This window comes from Sipha flava, unplaced genomic scaffold (genome assembly GCF_003268045.1).
Source record: "Sipha flava isolate LNK unplaced genomic scaffold, YSA_version1 285_pilon_pilon, whole genome shotgun sequence".
NCBI classification, from domain to species: Eukaryota; Metazoa; Arthropoda; class Insecta; order Hemiptera; family Aphididae; genus Sipha; species Sipha flava.
Window position 1 is genome coordinate 439,172 of NW_020272952.1, and position 24,544 is coordinate 463,715.

Below are 24,544 nucleotides of genomic sequence, written 5' to 3' on the forward strand. Positions count from 1 at the left end.
TTAAACTCTAATTGAGTTATATTTAATATAATTTGACCAGTAAAAAACAAAATAATTCTATTCCATCAATTTTTTTTTGTTTTAAGTAAAATGTATTAATAAAAAAGCATTTATGAATTGACATTATCTAGTATTATAAATTTCTTATCCAAAAGTGTGAACTTTAATCAGTTTTCACATACTGTTGGTTGAATTATTATCTGTAATATTCTACAAATGAAAATATTTTTTACTATTTAATGAAAAAATATTAATTACCCATTGATTATAAATAGTGTTTATCATGTAGTTATATTAAGAAAGTAATAATTTTCATACTGAGTGGTTGTTATTAACATTTATCATTATAAGATATTATATTTATCTTAAATTATGGTACGCTGCATTCATTGCTCAAATACATAAATGTCTTTTTAGAATCTATTCTAAATTATATTTCATAACTAAACATGTAATACAGTGATGATTTTAAATAAATTAACTAAAAATGAGTGATTACTCAACAGTATAAAATGAAAATTTCATTGGTAAGCGTTCTAGACTTTAATTATTATTATAATTGTTTTTTATGAAATGTCTACGAATAGGCTAAAATAATACATCAGTTATTTTAAAGTAATAATTTAGTTCTCAGAATGTCATCCTGCTTGTTAAGCAAAATATATTCAAATAGGTAAACGATTAAGATTTTTTATAATCATTGACTGCATTAGGTACTACAATTTAAATATGTTTGCACAAAATTATTTTTATATGCTTAAAATGTACTTCTAGTTTTACAGTATCGGCTTTAAATTGATGATAGATACCAAAATTATCAAATGATGTCTATTCTTTTTTACATTTCAAGTTATCTCTAATAAACTGATATATTGATTTGAGTTTGATGAAAACAAACTAGTTGTATACTTATTCCTAAAGAGTATTCATAATTAGACTACATATTCCATACTTTTACTTTTTGTGTACATACATTATACACCAGTACATTACCTAACATGTATAATAGGTGAATGTGTGGGTCAACAATTTTGAACTTTGACATTAACACAATATAAAACAACACTAGCCATTATATTTAAAGATAACAAATGTATAACTATAGGTATTAAACAATGTTTTTTAACATATCGTAAAATATGAGAGATAAAATCAAATAGGACACGAATTAATAAATCATTTGATTAAAAATTATTTGACTGTGTATTTTAAAACAATTTTAATATAATGATACAGTATAAATTTAAAAAATTGATTTCTTTGAAACAATTTTTATCAAGTAAGTATTTTTTTTATTTTTATTGATTCTCATTGTATACGAAGTGGATTTTTTCAGAACGATCGTATTCCAACAATGATATAAAAAAAACCGCTTTATACGATTTTCATAAAAAAAATGAAGGTAAAATGGTTCCATTTGCTGGCTACCTTATGCCAGTCAAATATGCTGATAGTATAACTACGTCTCATCTACACACCCGCAAGTTGTGTTCTTTGTTTGATGTCTCACATATGTTGCAGACAAAAATTTACGGAAAACATAAAAAAAAATTTATGGAGCGAATATGTGTTACGGATGTGGAAAGTAAGTTCAACGAAATAAAACTGATTTTTAAAAAACCGAATGTGTATAATATACATTATATGTATTATATTCAATACGTGCATAATGTATTATTTGTGCAGGTATGGGAAAGGGCAAAAGCGCGTTAAGTTTGTTTGTAGACGACGAGACCGGTGGGATATTGGACGATTTGATAATAACTAATACCGATGAGGACTATTTGTATATGGTAACAAATGCCAGTTGTAAGGAACAGGACATGAAAATATTAACGGAACAACAAGTTAGTGACCAGAGTACAACTTTACGTGCATTTTATTATTTTTACGAATTTTTCTAATTTTTTTCTTTTTCTAGGAAATTTTCAAATCCAGCGGTCATGACATAACCCTCGAGTTTTTGGACAGTAAAGATCAGTCGCTACTGGCTTTGCAGGGCCCCGGTTCCATGAGTGTTCTACAAAAGCTCGTTTCTTCTATCGACTTGTCGAAACTTTACTTTATGGATTCTTCAACGGCTACGGTCTGCGGAGTACCTGATTGCCGGATTAATCGGTGTGGTTACACCGGTGAAGATGGATTCGAAATATCCGTGCCGTCTAGCCGGGTTGAAATGATTGCTGAGTCGTTCGTCGCTAATGACAGTGTAAAATTAGCAGGGCTAGGCGCTAGAGACACCCTAAGGCAACGTTATTATATTAACTGACTACCGAGTTCCATCCATCATCTATTGTATTAAATTGATTGCTAATGTTGTTTCCAGGCTTGAAGCTGGTATGTGTTTGTACGGGTCGGATATAAGTCGGGAAACGACGCCGGTAGAGGCAGCGCTGGTGTGGACTATAAGTAACTATTGAATTATTATTTTGAAATTTTAGATTTTTAAAAAAGCCAAAAATTATGTATAAGTCTCACGACAAGATTTATTTTCTGTAAATTCATATAATTTTAGAAAATTCAAAAATTTTACACTTGAGGCAGGTAGACATATTATCAGAGAGTTGTCCCCCAGTCACCCCAAAAACTGTGGCGACGTTTTTTGAATAAATTATGGTAACCCACCACCTGAAGTAATCCCTAATGGTGGTTCCAGGTGATGGATGTATCGCCAGTTTTTAAAGGAAATAAAAACAAAAAGCAGGCCTACTATACAAATAGACAAATATCTAATTTTTCTATTTTATAGTAAATACTTCGCGTAATGTAACGTTGAAAAAAATTTAATGTCTTCAAATAACAAGTTATAGTGCGGGATTTCTCTATAGGTATTTTATTAAATAAGTATTTCTTGTGATTTAAGTTATGATAATTATATAAATTAAATTATTAGATTTTGTCTATCTTAAATTTATACTCTGACTACTGCAGAAGCGTACCCTGGATTTTTTTATGGGGGGGTCCAAAATTTTTATTTTATCTGATAATGGGAAATTAAAATACACTATATACTATTATTATGCTATTTACTATTAAATAGTTGAGTATGTAGAAATTCCAAGGGGGGGGGCGGTCCGGACCTGGACCCCTTTGGGTACGCTCTTGGACTACTGAGGCATACAATTTGTCTTGATGAATATAAATTAATTACATTTTTTTCTGAGTTTTCAAGTATATGAATAAAATTAAGTTAGTAATAAGTACACCGTTTAAAATTATTTTTAATTCGCAGTAAAGGGTTGCTTCTAAATTTAAAGATGTTCTCCTCAGTACATGGTTCAATAATCTGAGTACTTGATTTATAATTAACCCTTTCAGTCCGAAGATATTCATTAACTTTTTAATAATACGTATTTATTCCCTTTTTTGTGCGTATACGACTAATGATTCCAGGTTTAATTTATTTTAAATTATATTGTGACCTATCCCACATATGTGATGATTAATCTTTAAATGGATTAAAAATAATATTTGTATCAGACCATTAGTTGATAGTTATTTACCAACATAAAAGTGAGGGTTAGAACTGAAAACCAATGATTTTGATTTATTTTTATTCAGGCCGTAAGAGAAGAGACGAAAAACGATTTCCTGGCGCTTCAATTATTCTAAAGCAACTGACTGAAGGTGTGCAACGTAAAAGGGTTGGACTTATTCAAAAAGAACAAGGTGCTCCAGTTAGAGGGGGAGCTGTTATTTTTGGTGGTGATGGCCAAAAAATTGGATCGGTAACCAGCGGATGTCCTTCTCCTTCGTTACTCCAGAATATAGCCATGGGTTATGTGGATAGCAAGTTTGCCAAAAATGGAACGGAAGTGCAAGTGGCGGTTCGAGGAAATAAAATATCAATGGTTGTCACGAAAATGCCATTTGTAAAATCAAATTATTATTCTAAACCTAATTAAATAAATAAGTATTTTTAATTATTTTATTGAATTGATTTTTACATTTTTTAAACACACTTATTTAAAATATAAAATTATCACAGAATTATGAACATAGAACATTAGGAAGCACTATGTTGAAGTAGATACTGAAGAAGTATTTAATCTGAAAATTAGAATAATAATACAATCAACTTTGAAAAAAATACACTGTATAAATGTGTCCCATACCTTTTGTTTTTTCGTGGCTTATACAGTTGTTTTCTTTTCGAAGGAAAGTTATTGATTTTTGAATTATTTATTATTCGTTTTAGTTTAGTATTCGTCTTGTAAAGTTTATTACAGTGTTGTTTAAGTTGTTTAATTTTCTGTTTAAATCCGTCAATTATACTGCGTACTTCAATTTTCCACCTGTACATTTTTTAGTTTAAAATTTAACTTTTGTTTTAGTATAATGCATAGTAAAAAGCAAATTAAACTAATAAAAATTAAATTAAATAATACATTGTAAATATATTTTATAGACATATAGAGATATTGGTGCCCCATATTTAATTATTATATTATTATATTTATGATTTCGACAATACGACAAATTATCTTACATGTCCAATAGTTGTTTGAGCGCTTCTAAATGTTTTGTAAGTTCTTTAATTTGCATATTTTTCTGTTGATATTTATCTTCTGGTCGTTTCCTATTGCAAGAACGTATTTTTTATGGACAAATTAATATTTAATTTTGTTGTACTCAATATTAACTTAGAAGTTAAAATAATATTTTCTTAAAGTATTTAGGACAATAAAGAATTATATTGGATGTATAGAACTCAAAATATTATTTTAATTTTAATATTTACTTCATTTATAAGATATGTTAATAGTACTTATAAAAAAATTGTTTATTCATATAAATAATTTAAATTTATTTATTTCCATTTTACCAATAAATTGTTTTTATGATGGTTAATGATTTTGGCTATAATATTTTTTATTTTAAGTAAATATAATGTAATATATAAATAAAAATACTGACAATATATTTATAATCAATGTTTATAGGTAAAATGATTATTATTATTATTATTGTGAACTGTGGACAAATGTCCACAGTTTACAATAATATTCTCACAATTTACTAATTTCCATTTCCAACGTTTTTATTCTATCTGTTGCTGTCACTATAGTTTCGTTATTTTCAGCAATTTCAGCTATTGATTTGTTTAAATTATTTTCTAGTGATTTTATTGTATCCTTTAAAAATTGTATTTCCATTGTATATTTTGTTTTTTTCCTCGCATAACTGGAAACAATTATATGATATTATGATAATATATTTTATTAATAGATTTACCTGTAAATATTATAGGAAAATGCAAATGGTTTCCAAACGATATAAAATATTTGTATTGTAATACTTGTAAATACCATCACGTTAAAAAACATAAAATATTAAATTTGTTTCGAATCTGTGAAGTTTTCGCGAACAAAATGGTAAAATTGACGAAATCAAAGGACACGAAAAATTATTTATACTATGAAACAAAAAACACGAAACGCGAAACAAGCGTAGTGTGGAGTGACCTTTACTCGATACAAGATATCATATTATTTGAATGAATTCATCCTAGTGTTATAATTTATAAATATATTTGGTATTGAATGTTGTAAAATCTAAGAATGTATTTTAGTAGAGCATAAATGTAATTGCAAAGTCGATAATTATTATAATTATTATCTATCATATTATATTTTTCAGTTAGGTTAGGTTAGTCTAATCGTTAAAAAAAATAAAATACCTTGGACATCGATTAATAACAATATTATTGTAGTTTGTAGTTCTTCAAATAAAATATAAGACAGAGATACTATAAATATGCATTGGTATTAACATGGTCTTTGTACGCACCTATCTTGGAGTTTTCTGTTTGCTTCTTCTAGAATTTCAACGTTAGTTCTTATATTATTCAATGTAACTTCATATTCATTGTTTTGTTTGACAAGTCCAGTCATTTTCTTTGAATATTCATGCGGTTTATCGGCAAACTTTTGATTGATTAATGCATAGTTTTTACTCAGTACCTCATATTCTTTCGATATCCGTTGATACTTATTACCTTCAATCTGCTTCTCCTAGAATTCACATAATATTTTCCGTAATTTATAGATATTTTTTGTTATTTAAAGTTAAAAAAATAAGTAAATAAATAAAAAAGTTTGACATATTGATAATACGTACATATCGAACAGTTTTAAATATTGAGATTTAAATTATGTAAAGCTATGTAATAACAAAACTAATTATTATATCTACCGTTCGTAGGATCTCGATTTCGGCATTTGCTTCACGTAATTTATTTTTATATATGATTTTTACATTTTCTATTTCCAATTTTACCTTTTTCCCAGCTTCTTGTATTAAATTTTTTAGTTCATTTTCTAACTTAGATATTTGTTCTAAAATGTACGTTCGAAGAAAATTATTCGTTAAAACGTAGAAATAATATTTTAATCTAAAATACAAACCCTTTGAATTATTCAAATCTTCTATAAGTCGATCTTTCTCTGAACTTATTTTATCCATAATTTCGATTGCTTCTCTAACTTTATTTCGAGCGATGTCTGCATCGGTTTTATATTTATCAACTTCTCCGAGACATGATTCTAATGCAGATTCTAGATGTTTACGAACTAAAAATAATGATAGATATTATATATGAGTAACTTATTATATAACTGTACAAATAGAAACCTATTTAATATTAATAAAACACTTTTATTGAATTATTTTAATGGATTATCTATATTTATATCATTAAAGTATATGATACAATATAAATATATCACTATATATTGTACCATTATGTAATTGCATAATAGTTTAATAATATAATATAATAAATTTACGTTAATCTGTTATTTTGTATGTATAGTTATATCATTTGAAGTTAAATAATATATGTAATAGGTATTTATTCATAAATTGTATGGCTTTGCCAATCATTACCTCTATTTGTTTTATCTATTATTTGGTTAAGTTGTAAATTTTCGTTTTCTATAGTTTTAATCCTAGCTATTTCTATTTGGTTATCTGAAATAACAAATATATAATAATATAATAAAAAATTGAATTAAAATTAAAAATTAGTTAATGGTCAACACTCGTAAATTAATATATAAATAAATAAATAGTTTATACATAGAAATATATAAATGCTTGATCTAGAGTTTTATTATATTTATAAATCACGACTAATTTCAAATTCATACTTAGTTATATTGAGGTGTACAAGTATATTTTATTGACTTATTGACTAACCTGACGATGAATTTTTAGTTCGCAAACGGTCGTGCTTCAAAAATATAATAATACTCCAGAATAATCATTTATTTATTTATTTCTATGTTTAAACTATTCGTTTATTTATTTATATATTAATAAATATGTACTTATATTTCATTAGATATCGATTCAGTATTTTAATTTATATTTCTTATTATTGTTTATACCTAATTAATTTTTTAATTTTTCATTGTTCTAAATGCAACCAAATACTAACGAATCAATTAGTAATACTATATGTATTATTACTTACAACCAGTTTGTATTATTTTATGGCTATTTAATATTTTTATAATGATTTTATTTTTTAATATATTAAGCATATAAAGAGTAATATAATGGGTAATTATTATGTTTCTTACTACAGTTTTCTTTTTCAGCAAGCATGTATTTAGATTCCAATCGCAAGTATTTCTCATACAATTCGTCATATTTATCCTTCCAATGTCGCCCTTTATTTTCTATTTCAAGAATACTTTTAGCATAGTTTATTTTTTCGTTATCGGCTTGATTAAAGTTTAATACTCCGTGTGTTTCACTAATCATATTCTGAAAAGACGATAAATGTATTTATGACATAGATATGTACAAAGGATTTATTTTTTATCTAAAAATAATAATTAATAATCGTTTTTTTTTTTTTAATTAATGCTAACCTGGTATGGTTTAAATTCGTTTTCAATGTGTTGAGTTTCTAATAAAGAATCATTTTCATTTTTCAATTCTTGTTTCAAATTATTAAATGTGTTACCTTTTGGTTTTAAAAACGAAACATTGGAATCTGCTACCTAAATGTGCAATTAATTAGAAAAATATTTATATTTTGTAATATTCTAAGTATTCACAAACTCTGTGTTTATTGAATGGGATTTCTTTAATACTAGAATTATCAACTATTTCTTCGGATTCTTCATTGAGTGTTGATGTAGTATTTCCAATATTAGTTACTTCGTTCATCATGGTCAATTTTTCTTTCTAAAATGATAAATCAAATACTTTTAAAATACAATAAAATATGTTATATTTTAGAATTATTTTAAAATTTAATAAAATACTCAATATATTAGTTACCTTAAATGTTTTCAAATTTCTTTCAACTCCCATCTTGAACGACTTCGACAGTTTTAAAAGTTTTTCCATCGGCAAATCCCTATTTAAGTTTAATGAATAAATTAAAAATGATCAGGTACGATTTGATAAATATCATCGTACTCATCAATTGTATCGAATGTTTCTTCTGGTTGTATAATATCTTCGTCCATGGTTTCGCAATTTTGTGATAAAGATATATTGTTTAATACATTTAAAACAGTAGTAAAAAAAAAACGTTTTTCATATGCTAAATTTTCACACAACTTTAAACACACACGTTTTATTTTTCAAAGCTCACAATGAATATGAAGTGTTATAATAACACTGAACATCACAATGTGTACACTGGAACAATATAAATTAAATCATATTTTATAGCTAAGTAAAACTATATAAATAAGTATAAAAATTACAAGTAATATATTATGATAACGGCAAAAGAGCTGGGTTGATAGTAATCGTAAAAAAAGATAATAGATCGTTTTTGTGTACACATGTAATCTCCATAGAAACGAACATATGCAATTGAATGAAACTTTCGAAACGGTGAATAACTCATACTCAGTTCATACTGACCGTTTCACTATTATACCGTTAACTTACCATTGTTCTCTGAATGAATTTTTTATTCTTCGAATTATTTCATTGCAGTATGATTCAGTAATTTCAAATGACTAAACAGTAACTTAATACATGGGACTGTAAACGATCGCAAATCAGTGTATGCTCTTTTATTTATTTATTCATACTACCAAATGCAATTTTATGAATTTGGTAAGTGATTATTAGATACCGGATTTATATGCATAAAAAATCCTCAAAATATGCTACTAAAAATGCTGTAATATGCTATAAAATATGTTTTTAAATATTCACTTAAAATTTTGTTTAAAATTATGTACAAATATGCGAAATGTATTATAAATGTAAAAATAAGTATTAAAAAAAGTATAAAAAAGCTTTTAAAATATTTTGTCGTCGACACTTGAATTCTATATTATTTGTCTATATATATATATATATATATAGATGTTGTATATGACTATAATATGAGATATGAGTATGTAATCTTATCTTTGAAAATAACGACCGGTCGAAATTTTATCAATATTATGTGGCTGTGAACGTGAAAATACGATGAAAACGAATATATGTGCTATTAATAATAATATGCATTGAATATGCATTTAAAAGGTAAAAACGTTGAAATATGCAAAATATGTAAAATAAAATTAGTGTTATTTTAATAAGAAATATTTAAATCGGGGACAATGCTCATCAGATTTCAAAAAGCTTATTCCAATACATATATGCATTTGCATATAAATCCGGTTCCTAGTTATTATAATACACCGTATACGCATCCATTACTAAGTATTTACCGGATCGCGCGTCGTTACGATTACATCGATTTGTCGATGTCAGCCGGAGAAAAATCCTACTACAATCAACATTGTACACAGAAACGCTGCGACGTGCTTCCGTGGCGATAGTGTCAAAAGCCATAGCACTAATACGGGTTTCATAACCGTTTGTCCGGCTCAAATGTTTATTCATACCTAGGAAAACATAAGTATTGCCACCCCTTTACATGTAAATAATACATAAACATTATTTTTTTTTTACTTAAGCAATATTAAAATACACTTAATTCTGAGTTAATTATATTTATTTACGTAAAGATAATAATTTATTAGATCAATACATTTGCATGCAAGTAAACCACTACTAATTTAAATAAAACAAAACAGTTTATAGAGTCTTATTTTTTATTACATATAATTTGATACGAGTAGGAGGTATTAAGATTGTTATATTTTTTTAAAAATGATCTATAGTTTAAAAATGTTAAATGCCGCCCTAGAAGTAGGTCTATGTCGTTTGCCTCTTGAGTTGGGCCTGGGCAGTGGTTAGATGCGAATGGGTACTCTGTCCGAGTGCGAAAAAAAAATACTACCCCTTAGTTCTTTGGACGGCAGTATGGTAGCATACGAGATGGTAGAATGCGCATGTCCGACTACTATTTTGCATTTGCAGTAGAAAACGTTTATAATGCCATTATATTAAAAGGACTAGTAAAAATCGGTCATAATAACTTGTCATTAAATCACGGATGACGAGAAAAAAAAATTTAAAAACTCGATTTTACATAATGAACTTCATTTAATAAACAAAATATACTGTTTCGGAAATATAATTGTGATGATGTACTTTTGAAAGTTATTTATTTTTATGAAATTTCAGTATTAAATTCACCAAGGAAATATAAATTTGTGTTTTTTTTTTTATAATTACAAAAAACTTAGTGTGTACCAGTAATATCCGGAAATTGTAAATTACAGTAATTGGTAATACTTTAAATTATATGATATATATATATATATATATAAAAAGGAAGTTATTATATAGATTAATATCTGATGGTTTGCAGTGGCAAATAAAAATATTCCTAGCTATAACCTCGTTCATTTAATTTTATGTTTTTTGAACTACAACAGCTAGCTGAATTTTCAAATCAATATGGAGATTTTTAACTTATTAATACTAATAATTTGTACAACGTTAATATGTTTATCAAAGGTAAAAGTATTATTAAAATAAATACATTTGTACATAATTAATACTGGAGAAGTAATTTTAAAATATTATATTAAAAATTAAAATAATAATACCTAATAATGATTTTTGGAACATATGCATTCAATCAGAATTAAATTACAAATCAAAATAACAATAATCTTTATTCTCAAATTCTTATTATAAGAGAATAATATTTTACATTTTATTAATACTTAGTTCTGTTGAATGCAGTTCCCTGAATAATCTTTATTATTTTTGGCATTCGATTATATTAAATTATTAATATTCAGTACTTAATTGTGCTTTTAACATTCAAGCTCTATTCAACATGTACAATTTTGTTCGTATAATAATAAACTTAAAATTGTGTAAGCTATTTGTTTTATAAAGTTGATGGAAACGTTTTTTTACACTCTTTTTAATTATAATATTAAATTAAAACTCTTATTTGCTTGTCTTATTCGCACTGAATATTAAACTATATAAATCATTATAATATATTTATAAATTAATCTTAATTTTTTTTATTTTTGTAAATCATTTTGTTTTTTATTTTAACAATATTTGTATTTAAAAATGAAAAACACATTAAAAAAATACAGTTTTATTTCATTGAAAATTATGGTTTGAATTTTATAACATGAAGTAGATAGTTTATTTTAAACACAAAATCATTTTGATGTCTTATTTTTTTTTTAGGGTCAAAAAATGACGAAAAGAAATCAGCCTAAATTCAATAGATATTTTGCAAATATTTCTCGAGAATGTTTTCAAGAAAATCGTGTCACTCCAGGTATCTACGACTGTTAATATTTAAATACATTATTATAATTAAAAATTTCACGTATATAATGCCATTGTTTTTTTGAATAGATTAATACAAATAAAATTAACTGATACTTATTTATATTAACCATGTTAACACTTATTTATATTTATTAAAATATAAAATTGTATTTATTAAATATAAAATAAATATCAAAATTATTAATACATTAACTTTGACGTCGGAATTCTGAAAGGATATAAAATTTGATACATTAAAAATTGTCTTTGAATCTTAGTTAATGTTTAAGAGTAACATTTATCAATTTGTGTTGTGTTTAGAAAGAGTGTTGGGCGTCTATTCTTTAAATTACAACGATCGAGAAGCAAAATGTTATGTAGCTTGCATGTTGCACCGTTTTAATGTGGTTTGTACAATTGTTATTTATTATTTTATTTGTATACTTATTTTTTACTCTTATGATAGTCGGATCTATTTTATATTGAATCAACAATTATAAAGAACGTAAATAAATACATTTATTTGTTTTTGTCTAATAACTATTTGTAATCTATATTGTTTATATACATAGAATAATTTTTTTATATAATTAATAATAATAAATCTTATTGTTAGTACTTTTTTAATTTAAAATTGAATTTATAAAAATAGTACAAATCGTATAAATTATCATTTAAATACTTGAAACTAGTTTAAAGATAATTATCAAATTAAATTATTTTTATTTTTTTAAATTTTTTTTCCTCTTTTTCATAATTATTTAAATTTTTTACTAAAAATCAATACTTATTAACTCTCTAACTTTTTTTAAACATATATTTTCTAATTTAATTTACCTTATTTTGTAATTGGTGTTTATAAAAGTTACATTTTATTTAGACCAACCGAAATGGTAGTTATAACGAGAAAGAATTAGAATTGTTAATGGTTAAACCTAATTCTAAAGAAACACCGATTAATATGAAAAGAGCCATAGAAATTTGCGAGAAGGAAGGTAATAATAAAATAATAATACACAATAATCAGGGCTTGAAACAGTTATCGGAATTATCGTTTACCGTGTAAGTGGTACAAACATTTTTTTGTGTTATGCCGGGTTCACACTATACCGTGACGTGTATTTTACCAGACCGCGTGCTTTAAAAATGTGTGATACCAATATCAGCGGCGCACACAGGATTTTTTTTCGGGGGAGGGGGGGTCAAGATAAAAATATAACACATTTTACAATTAACAAAATTATGCAAATCCTTAATATATTTTGACTTAAATTATAGCATTGATCATAGAATAGACTATTCTATAATCAGTGCTCTGATTGGGGGGAGTGCACAGGGGGACGGAGCTCCTCTACTATTTTTTTTTTTATTTATTTGCGTACCCCAACTAAATTTTTTCACCGGAACGGGGGACGCCACGTTCATCCTAATTGATGTCCAAAATAATTTTTATAGGTGCTGAGAATTTCTGTGTCAATTTTTGAAAGACAATTATAGGTTCCTTTATTTTTCCGAAATCCACATTCCTCTGGTATTAGATATTCAATTATTTCTAAAAACCATGTTAATCTTGTATTTACTATTTTTTCTAATAATTTGCACAATATATTTAAGAGTGAGATAGGGCGACAACCTTCTGCAGTAAATTTGTTTTTACTTGCCTTGTTGATTGGAATAATTATACTATTTCTCCAATTTCGGGGAAATATGTTATGGTTCCAAATCATGTTATATATCTGTAAGAGAGTTTGGAGCATAGAGTTGGTGAAATGGTGGATGAAACTGTATGGAATGTTGTCTGGACCTGGACTTTTGCTTTTGCATTTATTAAGCGTGTGGAGGAGCTTTTCCATCGTTAATGGAGAGTTTATTTGTGTTTGGAGTGCGTCTGAGCTGGATATTTTGAAAGATGACGGATATAATTTTTGAGTTTTTATTATTTATGAGGAAGTTTGGGTTCAGATTTTTATCACCTGAGATTTTTTCAAAGTATTCTCCGAATTTTGAAGCTATAACCGAAGAGTTTGTGTTGAACTTAGAGTCAATGGTGAGGTATATGTTGTTTGTGTTTTTTTGACCTTGTAGACTACGAATATTTTTTCACATTAGTGATGAGTCTGCTTGATTGCCTAGGTTAGCTGTGAAGTTTTGCTAAGATATGGTTTTACTGCTTTTAACGAGAAATCTGGTTTTGGCTCTGAATTATTTTAACTTGATGTGGTTTTCTAATAGATTGGATCGTTGGAATTTTTTTAGTGCCTTATTTTTAAGTTTTATACTATCTTTAATCTTAGTGTTCCATTAAGGGACTTTGTTTTTGTTGTTGTATGGTTTGGCATAGCACGTTTTTTTTTTTTTGCTGCTTGTATAATCCTAATAGTAAACAAAAATACTATTTCATCTATATTGATGTTGCTATTGTTTAGATCTATTGAATTGGTCTGTGTTTCTACGAGGTCTGCGAATGTATCCCAATTTGGCTTTGTAAGTTTCCATCTAGATTGGGAGAGTTTAACTTTATGTACCCTGGACATGAATTCTATAATTATTGGAGAAGATCACTGCTATTTATTTCGAGGAAGACTTGCCAATTTAGTCTTTGGGAGAGCGTGGCGGTTGAAAATGAAAGGTCTATTATGGTAAATTTACCGTTTATTGGGCTTAATTTTGTTTGATCCCCGTTGTTTAGTATTACTATGTTGTCGTCTTCAAGTATTTTTTCAACTTCTTGCATTTGTTTTTTGAGATCCCCAAATTAAATTATGGCTATTGAAGTCACCAACCAGAATGAACGGGTAAGGTAGTTGTTTTATTATGTTAAGAATGTCTCCGTATTTAAGGGTGTATGGTTAGGAAGGTAGATGTTGCATAGTGTGGTTTTGTATTCTAATGTAATTATAACTGCAACTACTTCTAGGTTAGGGTGACCATACGTCCCGTTTAAAACGAGATTGTCCCTTTTTTGATCATTATGTCCCGTTTTAATCCCGTTATTTCCTTATAATTAAATTATAGTTTATGAATTTTTGCAAAAGAATAAAATAAATTTATGAACCAAATATAAAACAGTTTATATTTAAAACTTGAAACCAAAGTTATAAATAACAGACTAAAATTTCCGTGGAACGAACGTCGAGTGGCGATGCCGACGAGCAATACAAATAGTAATAAGATAATCTAATTGTACCAATCTACTATAGAAGTAGTTAAATTAGCTATTAGGTAATAATGTATAATATTAATTCTATGAATCTATCGCGGATTGTTGCATGCGATAACGATAACCGATAGTTTCTGCGAATCACTTACGCACGCAACACGCGATACACAAGTCACCACTCTATGTCGTATAGCATATGCATTACGAACTAAAATATATAATACTATTTATAATTTATGATTATAATCAAAAAGACGAACAACAATATATGTCGAATAGTAACGTACGAACAGTAAAGCGATTGTGTTGATTATAGCCACTATGTATCGTCTTTTTTTTTTTAAATTTTGTGAGTTGGTGCATTATTTTTTTTTTTTTAAATGCCAAAGAGGAGATGTACATTCACTGTATCTTTACAGTCTGAATTTACTTTCCTAAAAAATTGTGAAGAAATTGGAAAATTGTTTTGTACGGTGTGCAAGGGAATATTTTCAATCGAATATGGAGGACGCTCTGATATCAAACAGCATATGGAAAAGTCATATTTTATTAAATAAGGACCAGCTGGCTTAACTAGTGAAGGGTTAAAAATTGCAGCAGAAGAGGGAATGTTTGCATTTCACACTATAGTACATAACTATTATTTTAGGTCAATGGATTATACTACTACTTTAACCCGTCATTGCTCGCGTGTGAGAATTTCCCTCACATAGTTTTTAAGTTGGTAACCACTGGCTTGTGGGTTGTTATATTTTTCCCAAATTCATAGTACCTTATGACGAAGTATTTAAAAATAGATTTATTAGTTGACTGGCACGATTACGTTCCGATAACGATACCTATTGCTTTCCGAAATCAACTAGTCGTATTTTGTGAGCGAATCCCTCGACGCGCGAGTAATAGCGTTTTAATTTCGCATTCATATTTTCGTTTTTACTTGTTTATTTTTTCATTCAATATTTTACTTTTTTTGCCGTTTATTTTATTTTTTCAAAAGTATGAGTGAGTTAATTAGTTCGTGGTTAAATGAAGATATGGAATCACTAAATGATTCGTGTAGTGATGATAGTGAAAATGATGATAATACAATATCTGTAGAACGACATGATGAGGAAAACTACGAGAGCGACGAACCTACTGAAAACACTGGCGATGAATCAGAACCTGACGATGAAGGTGAGAATGAATACTATTTGGGCAAGGATAAAATTACCAAATGGAAAAAAAATCCACCTCCACGCAATACCCGTACTGCTCATTGCAATTACTCATTTACCGGGAGTGAAACCTCATGCGCGAAATGCAAAAACAATTATAGAATCTTGGTCACTTTTCTTTCCTGACAACGTTATTCAAGAAATTGTTACTTGCACTAACATCTATTTGACCAAAATTAGAATAAATTATGGTAGGGAACGAGATGTCTTGGATACGAGTGTAGTAGAAATGCGAGCGTTGTTTGGTCTTTTGTACATAGCTGGTATGATGAAAAGTAATCATCTAAATTTGTCGGATCTTTGGTCAAATGATGGGTTATCGCCGAAGTATTTTAGAGTTGTTATGTCTAAAACGCGTTTTTATTTATTATTACGAGCACTAAGGTTTGATAATATAAATACTCGCAGTGAAAGGAAAAAATTTGATAAATTAGCACCTATTCGAACTATTTTTGATGAATTTGTTGATCGCTGTAAATTAAATTATACTATCGGGGAATATTGTACCATTGATGAGATGCTAGAAGGTTTCAGAGGGAAATGTAATTTTCGGCAATATATTCCTAACAAACCTAACAAGTATGGTATAAAAATATTTTCACTCGTAGATGCTAGTTTATTTTACACAACAAATATGGAGGTTTACGTAGGAAAACAACCTAATGGTCCTTATAATCAAGATAATAGTGCATCAAGTATTGTCAAGAGAATGATCTCTCCAATTTCCAAAACGGGTAGGAACTTGTCCATTAATAATTGGTTTACATCTGTTCCATTGGCCGTTGACCTGTTACAAAATCATAAAATTACTATGGTTGGGACAATTAGAAAAAATAAAAGAGAAATACCTCCTATTTCTTTGAATACAAAAAAACGAGAAGTGAATAGTAGTAAATTTGGATATAGTAAAGAATATTTATTAGTATCATACGTACCAAAAAAAAATAAAAATGTACTGATGTTGTCAACAATGCACAAACAAGGAGATATTGACGTAGAGAGCGAAGAACAACGTAAGCCTGAAGTAATTACTTTTTATAACCTTACCAAAGGAGGAGTCGACGTTGTTGACGAATTAAAAGGTGAATATTCCGTAGCGAAGATTAGTTGTAGATGGCCTCTTACCATATTTTTTTCTCTTATGAACATTGCTGGTATAAATAGCCAAATTATTTATAAAGCCAACACTGATACTACTATAAGTAGACGTCGATTTTTAAAATCTCTTGGGCAAGATCTTTGTAAACCATTTATGGTACAACGACTGAATTGTAAAAATTTGTCTTTTGATCTTCGAAAACAAATAAATCGTTTCACCGGTCAAATCTCCACACCAACTCAAGAGGACCCAAGACCTACAGAAAGAATTAAATGTGCTTACTGTCCTGCAAGGAAAAATCGATATACCGTGGTAAGTAGAAACACTACTAAGCTCAAATATATATACAATTCTTATTTTATATTTTATACCTAGGTAAAATGTGCAAGCTGCTCTGTGCCATTATGTAAAGAACACACATTAGCCCTATGCAGTTTGTGCAATGAAAACACCGAAGATTTAGATGATGAGTTTAAGTTTGTAAATGAATTCATTCATACATAATACATTTTAATTATTTTCTCATTATTATTTTGCAGAAAACAGCTTATAAAATTACATTTCATAGCACACAAGTCAATATAATAGACGAACTAAAGGCTGTTAATTTTGCGACAATTATGATTGACACTTCAAATCATAAGAATTTAAAAATTATCCCCATTCTTATTCGATATTTTGATCCTAAAACGGGAGTTCAAATTAAAGTGTTAGAATTCACAAATTTGAAAGGAGAAACTTCAGATATTTTGTCATCTTATATTATGGAAATTTTAACAAAACATAAATTATCTCACAAAATTTTTGCATTTACCGGTGACAACTGTAATACCAATTTTGGAGGTGCTGCAAGGAGGGGAACAAAAAATGTATTTACGATTTTGAACAATAATTTGAAGACTAACATTTCTGGAATTGGTTGTGCAGCTCATATTCTGCACAACGCTATGCAAACTAGTACAGATATCTTACCTATTGATATCGAATGTATCGTTAATAAAATATTTCAATACTTTTATATTTATACTGTGAGAGTGGAAGGATTAAAGTGGAAGCATTAAAAGAATTTTGTGATTTTACAAATACACAATACAAAAACGTACTTGGAAGTGTAAAGACAAGATGGTTATCCTTACAACCAACAGTCTCCAGAATTATTGAAATGTATACAGCTTTAAAATTGTACTTTGACACTCAGGATAAATGCCCAACCATTTTAAAATCATTTTTTAGTGACCCCGTTGCAATAATATGGTTTCATTTTATACAAAGTCAATTAAAAGTCGTTTGTGACACTATAAAAAGAATAGAAGGGGACAACATACCTGCATACAAAGTATCAGAAGAATTAGAAATATTATGTGGAAAAATAAAAAATAGAAAAACACAAAACTTTTTAACTTCCAGTTTAAATTCGATGCTTTTAGAACTAGAAACAAAAAATAAATACACAAAAAAACAATTTATAGAGCAAACTAACCAGTTTTATGACACATTTTTGTTGTAAATTGAAAAGTGGGGAGATTCATTTGAAGAACTAAAATTATTTCGTTGGACTCAACTGATAAATTGTCCAACATGGAATGATATTCAAAAAAGTTTAACATTTATTTTGAAAAATAATCAAAAACAAACCGGTTGGAATGTGGATGAAGATATTCTTCTTGTTATGGATGTACGAAAAAAATCGCTTTCTCGTTCCTACCATCAAATCAATTATAATTCTGAAAAATCATTTCAAAAAATATTCGTGTAATGATTTTTATGATTTTTTGTTAAAAGAACCAAAATTATTAAACGCAATCAGTTCATCGCAAAAGTACAGTAACGGCACTGCAATTGATAATAAAGGACATGATGAGCAATCGACATCAACCCAATAAAAGTAAACAAGTTTTTTTTATCAAAATATTAAACAAGGTAGTTAAAAAATATTTTAATTGTAACTATAAAATATAAAATTTTTTTAAAAAATGTGTATGTTTTTATTGAGTATTTAAACCAAAAAATGCTTGTTCCGTTTTTTTTTTTTGTAAAACTGGTCACCCTATTCTAGGTGAGAAATTATTGGTAATTCTTCTCATGGGTATGAGGTATGAATGAGAATGTCTACGCCCCCACTTGCTCTGTTGTATACACTTCGGTTTTTAGATGCATTGGTATACTTTTTAATATTAGGTAAAAGATGGTATATTTTTATATTGGTTTCTTGTATGCATATTGCTATGGGATTATGTTGATTTATAATAAGTTTAATTTCGTCTATTTTATTGTGAAACCCGTTAAGATTCCATTGTATAATGTTTTTAGAAGTTTCCATAGTTTTATAGTAATTTAATTATATGATAGAATAATGTATTGTGTTCGATGAGTATACTAATTTTCGTCTGGAAGCATTTGAAATAGAAGATTAGTTAGTTTCTTCATTTTAGTCTTGATACTACGGTAGTTAGCATAGGATGTATTGTTTCTGTGATTCTAAAGAGTTTGGATGTATTTGTGTCTATTTGAATGCAAAGATCGAGTATTTTTATGTTTTTATTTGAAAAATTGTCTATAACGTAACATTTGTTATTTAAAGGATTTGTAGTTGCAGTTGTCTGAATTTCGTAAAAAATATTCGTAGCTTGGATTTAGTTGTTCGTCAAGTCTGTCGAGGCTTCTTGAAGATGAGTGTGTACTAATTTTTAGTTTTTTTGATTTTTTGGAGATTATTGATGTGTTTCTTTGAATGCTTTGTGGATTTGTAACTGATGTGGTGGTAATGGGGTTGATGGGTATTTAATTTGTAGGAGAGGCAGGCGATGATGGAGAGGTTGATACTGATATAGGTCTTTTATTTGATTCCGTTTTTTGATTTGTATTAGTATTAATGGTGGTATCTGTATTGTGATTTATTATTGGTTCCGTGTTGTTGTGAATATTGAAATCGTGTTCTGACTGTGCTTCAGAATTCTGTTGGAGAGTAGTAGAGTGGGAGGATGAAGTTATTTGTTCGGGGTGAGTGATTTGTGAGGTGCTTTCTGTGTTGTATTTGCATATTGATGAGATATGTCCATTTTGTTTGCAGATGAAATAAGTTAGAGAATCGTCTGTGATGTATATTCAGAAATTAGTGTCTTCGTGCTTAATTAAGATAGAGCTGGGCAATTTATGTAAATCTTCGGGGTTGATATATAGTTGTCTTCTGAAACTTGTGACACGTGAAAATAGACCTGATGAGTGAATAGATTTTAGGGAGTGTATTGTTGACGTAATTCTAATACCTATTTCTTGTAAAGCATTTATTATAGTTCTGTTTGTAATTATAGGATATACGTTTGAAAAAATAATTTTTTTTAAGGGTTGACTAGCTTCCTTATAAAAATTTCATTTTTGCCTATGAAGATACTTTTATGGTTTTTAATAAGTTATTGGCGTTATTTTGTGAATTTAAGAATATACAAAAACGGTTGTTTGAAATGCGTGAAGCAGAGATAATGTTAGTGGGCGCAGTGTATTTGCTGATAGCTGATAAGTAGTCGATCTATTTTATGTCTTCTATTGCGGTAAGAACTATAGCTTGGTTCATTTTTGGGTAGTAATTGCTTGCTGTTGTGTCAGCGAAACATTTTATATTGGTGGCGTTGGTATTAATATTGTTTTGACTGTAGTTGTGCTCATTTTCAGTTTGATCGTTGAAGTTATTAGATGGATTATTTTGAGTTGATGGTATGAGTAGTGATTGTATTTTTTTTTAATTGAGATTTTGATTATTGTTTATAGGCTGAATGTTTAATTCTGGGTTTGATTGTATAATGAGTACAGGCGAGGTGCCTGCGAGTTCGTCGTCTGTAGCGGGTAATCGCTTATGTACGTGAAAAATAGAATGGTATCTAAATGAAAGTAGATAAGGTGTTTATATTATCTGTATGTCGGGCGAACGTTAAAAATGTTGTGCTATCGTAAGCTAATAAATACGGAAAGCGTGATATACGTGTTACTCAGTCGGCGGTTAAACACGAATTGATTAATATTTTATTGTATCATATTACCATTTTTTTTAACTAGGTATCTGGGTATTTTAACTAGCACTGTATCGTTTCATCAATTCAGTGATTGCTAAGGTTTTCAATCGTTAAACATTATTTTGCTTGTATGTATATTAATTCCTATTATATTAATCTGTTACGTCTCGTTACACAATCTATCATCAAACTGAATAGCCGATTAACTACGTCAGTTACTATAGTTTTTACATTAAGTTGTGTTTTGTTTATAATATGAATTTTTATGTTATGCGAGTTATTCTATACGATAAAAATAATTGGTTAGGTAGGTAGATGAAGAATGCAATTTAAATTTTAAATTACTAATTTTTATTTGTTAAATAAGAATTAAGTAAAATTTTACATATTTCTGGCAATCCTTCTATTTAAGGATTTAGTAATTTTCTAAACCCTGAATCATGAAGGATAGAAAATAGCCGGTCATTTACTGTTACCTTTACCGCCCAAACATTAATTATATTATCTTTTAATAAAGCAATCTTCATACTTTTTTTGGTAACTTTCCTATCCAATGATATTTGTCCTGCGGTTCTCTGATCATAAAAATTAAAAAGCAGTATTACACTAATACTAAAAAATTATCCATACTATGTAAAATATATTACCTTAATCGAAGCTAATGTTGAATTTTCTGTATTTGAAGTTGTTGATTTACAAGCATTATTTATTTTTTGTCATTAATAATTGGTATTCATCTTTATGACGATCGTTTAAATGCTTTTCTAAGTTTTAATTATGTTTACCTACAAGTTCTGGATTAGGGCATCCATTTATTTTATAAAGTGATATATTTCTTGCTGTATCAAATTTAAAAAAAATAAATAAATATTACGATCACACGCATTTTATCATAAAATACCGTTCGCTGTTAACAAAGATCTCTACCTATAAAATAAATTATATATAATTATAATGTAATATACAATTTTTAATTTATAAGTTATCATGTGACTCGGTGAGAATTGTTATTTGCTTTCATGTTTATAAATTATTTTTATTATTCTTATAATATTATTATCTTTATGATTATGAGTTATGATAATCCTTAATACAATATTCATTATTGATGTAGAAGTAGGGATCCATATATGTTTAGATCCTTCAGTACAATATACAAAGAGGAGGACCGGGACTATCGAGTATCGACGATATTACGTTTATACGGTTAGATAAAATACCAATTATTTGAATTCTTACAACACGAATCTGGACTAGGGAAAAAACATTAAAACAACGAAGGTAGTATGAAATATAATTATGTAATACCAATATTATAATTTATAATATATTAATATTAGACTGTTGTAATTTATATTAGCTAAAAAGTACAAACTTATTATTTATGTAGCAAAATTAAATTAAACTTTTTATAGTTCACACTGTTCATAGGTAAAGATAGTTAGTTCTCACTAATTATAAATACCGGTAATCGGTTCTTAACCGGTTAAAACATATTGTTTTATTAATATTTTATGTTATAAGCCGGGTTCACACTACACCGCGACGTGTATTTCACCAGACCGTGTGCTTTGAAAATGTATGATACCAATATATATCTTATCGTGATGTTATCAAATTTTGGTTACATATTTTCGTAAGTTTTTTTATTAGATATGAAATATTTTCATAAGTTTCAATAAATAATAACTGATGAATATTAAATTATATAGTAGAAATGATGTATTATATTATTATTAGGGCTCAGAACTTAATTCTCTTAAAAAGTATTAAATATGCATGCACTTATGTGCTTAAAAAAGTGAAGCAAATATGCTTCAAAAATATGCACTTAATTTTTTTTAACGCAAAAATGTTCATAACTAATGATATTTTATTAAATATACTCGTACATAACAGTACAAATGTTGTTAGTATATTATACTATGCTAAACATAATTTTTAAGTATAAATATATAAGATAAAATAAAATATAAGTAAAATAAATAACTTAAAATTTGAAATTTTCTTTCAAAATGTTCCCATTAGGTTTTTCATAGTGTGATGAAAATAATTTCAAGGTTACTAAACAATAAATTAAACAGGCCAATAAAATCATGCAAATGCAACACCTTCCGAGCCCTTTGTTATTATGAGTAATTTTATCAGAGAATATTAAATTATTACTGTTAAAATCGGTAACCACACGTTCAAAAGTTGGATAAATTCAACTTCACGGTATCTTATGGTTAGTGAGATAACTTGTGATTTATTATACGGTATACCTTGATGTAACAATATGGTTCAATTAATCAGAGATAATTATTTTAGAAGACACGACATGACACGGTGTAGTGTGAACTCGGCTATAGTTGGAAAATCGTCACGGTAACCGATAACCGGGAATAAAAATAGACTTAAGATAACGATAACCGATTTTAGGTTCTTAAAATTTCGGTAAAAACCGGTGATCGGTTTCAAACCCTGGCTATAATGTATAATTAAAACAAACAGTAATAAATAATATCATATAACATAGTTAAAGTACATGTATTTTATTAGATGACAAAGATCGTTGCGAAAGAGCGGTTAAATTTACGAAGTGTATTTACGCCCATAAGAACGAAGTATGGTTTAATACAAAAATTATAAGAATATAACACATTATTTTTATCGCATTTAATATTTTATCGATATTGTTTCAGTTCAGTTACAGCAATAATACTTCTACAGCAAATCGGTACCGGCCAACAGTGCCATTCGGTTTCGGAGGACGTCGCACACCCTCGCCAAGGGCATAGACCATTGTGTTGAATATAATTTAATAAACACTTACAATTTATCATTGTTTGTGACAATATTATAAAGTTTATCAATGCGGTGTACGGTTTGATTTTAAAAATATACAATACATAATATTATCTCAATATAGGTACTTTTTAATTTTATCAAGCGTATGCCATAAAACTAACGACAATGCAGGATAACTGTAACTTAAATATTTATTTTTGAGATTTTTCCATACACCTGACTGAGCAGTAAATAATATCAAGGAACCAACAAAACATTTTCTATACGGGTACGGGCGTTAGCCGAAATATTTACGCCTAAAAAAAAAACGGATACACGAACCCTGATCGAACGGAACCTGTTTGGATCCGGATCGGTAACACGGGCACGAATTGAACCGGACACTGTGCAAAGTGGAAGTGTTTGATAGAGCGCGAGGATTCAGTACGCCCATGTACCAGTTGTTCGCAAGCCATGATCCGTCTAAGGTTTATGTACAACAATTCGTTCATATTCTTCTCTGGAACGTGTGATCGATAGACCTCGGGAATTGTCCTTGCGGTGAGGTAACAACCGTGGTTCCGAAGTATGGACTACTTCGGAGAATTCA

At 28.1% G+C, this 24,544-nt stretch overlaps 3 protein-coding genes across 8 annotated transcripts; 2 read left to right on the forward strand and 1 right to left on the reverse strand.

Moving 5' to 3' along the window:
* The first annotated feature begins 512 nt into the window (after nucleotides 1-512).
* On the forward strand, nucleotides 513-3,909 carry LOC112685656 (aminomethyltransferase, mitochondrial). Its single transcript, XM_025557593.1, has 6 exons — nucleotides 513-527; nucleotides 1,324-1,585; nucleotides 1,687-1,847; nucleotides 1,922-2,247; nucleotides 2,327-2,409; nucleotides 3,562-3,909. Exons 1-6 carry the CDS (start codon nucleotides 513-515, stop codon nucleotides 3,903-3,905), a joined length of 1,191 nt encoding a protein of 396 aa, XP_025413378.1. The 3' UTR covers nucleotides 3,906-3,909.
* On the reverse strand, nucleotides 3,910-8,699 carry LOC112685651 (sporulation-specific protein 15-like). 4 transcript variants are annotated; one of them, XM_025557589.1, is made up of 12 exons: nucleotides 8,437-8,699; nucleotides 8,296-8,374; nucleotides 8,074-8,199; nucleotides 7,881-8,012; nucleotides 7,587-7,773; nucleotides 6,889-6,972; nucleotides 6,408-6,572; nucleotides 6,196-6,338; nucleotides 5,791-6,014; nucleotides 4,490-4,579; nucleotides 4,116-4,295; nucleotides 3,910-4,050 (listed from the first exon to the last, which is right to left on the reverse strand). In XM_025557589.1, the coding sequence occupies exons 1-12, from the start codon at nucleotides 8,484-8,486 to the stop codon at nucleotides 4,017-4,019; spliced, it is 1,494 nt and encodes a 497-aa protein (XP_025413374.1). In that variant the 5' UTR covers nucleotides 8,487-8,699; the 3' UTR covers nucleotides 3,910-4,016. The 4 variants fall into 4 exon arrangements, with proteins under 4 accessions (XP_025413374.1, XP_025413373.1, XP_025413375.1 ...); XM_025557588.1 differs by having other exon boundaries at nucleotides 3,910-4,295; XM_025557590.1 differs by lacking the exon at nucleotides 4,490-4,579 and having other exon boundaries at nucleotides 3,910-4,295.
* A 196-nt stretch (nucleotides 8,700-8,895) lies between these two features.
* LOC112685649 lies at nucleotides 8,896-24,029 on the forward strand. Of its 3 annotated transcripts, none has more exons than XM_025557584.1 (6): nucleotides 8,896-9,090; nucleotides 11,596-11,689; nucleotides 12,004-12,089; nucleotides 12,563-12,677; nucleotides 23,707-23,771; nucleotides 23,850-24,029. In XM_025557584.1, the coding sequence occupies exons 1-6, from the start codon at nucleotides 9,040-9,042 to the stop codon at nucleotides 23,943-23,945; spliced, it is 507 nt and encodes a 168-aa protein (XP_025413369.1). In that variant the 5' UTR covers nucleotides 8,896-9,039; the 3' UTR covers nucleotides 23,946-24,029. The 3 variants fall into 3 exon arrangements, with proteins under 3 accessions (XP_025413369.1, XP_025413370.1, XP_025413368.1); XM_025557585.1 differs by having other exon boundaries at nucleotides 8,896-9,037; XM_025557583.1 differs by lacking the exon at nucleotides 8,896-9,090 and adding an exon at nucleotides 10,837-10,896.
* Nucleotides 24,030-24,544: the final 515 nt, after the last annotated feature.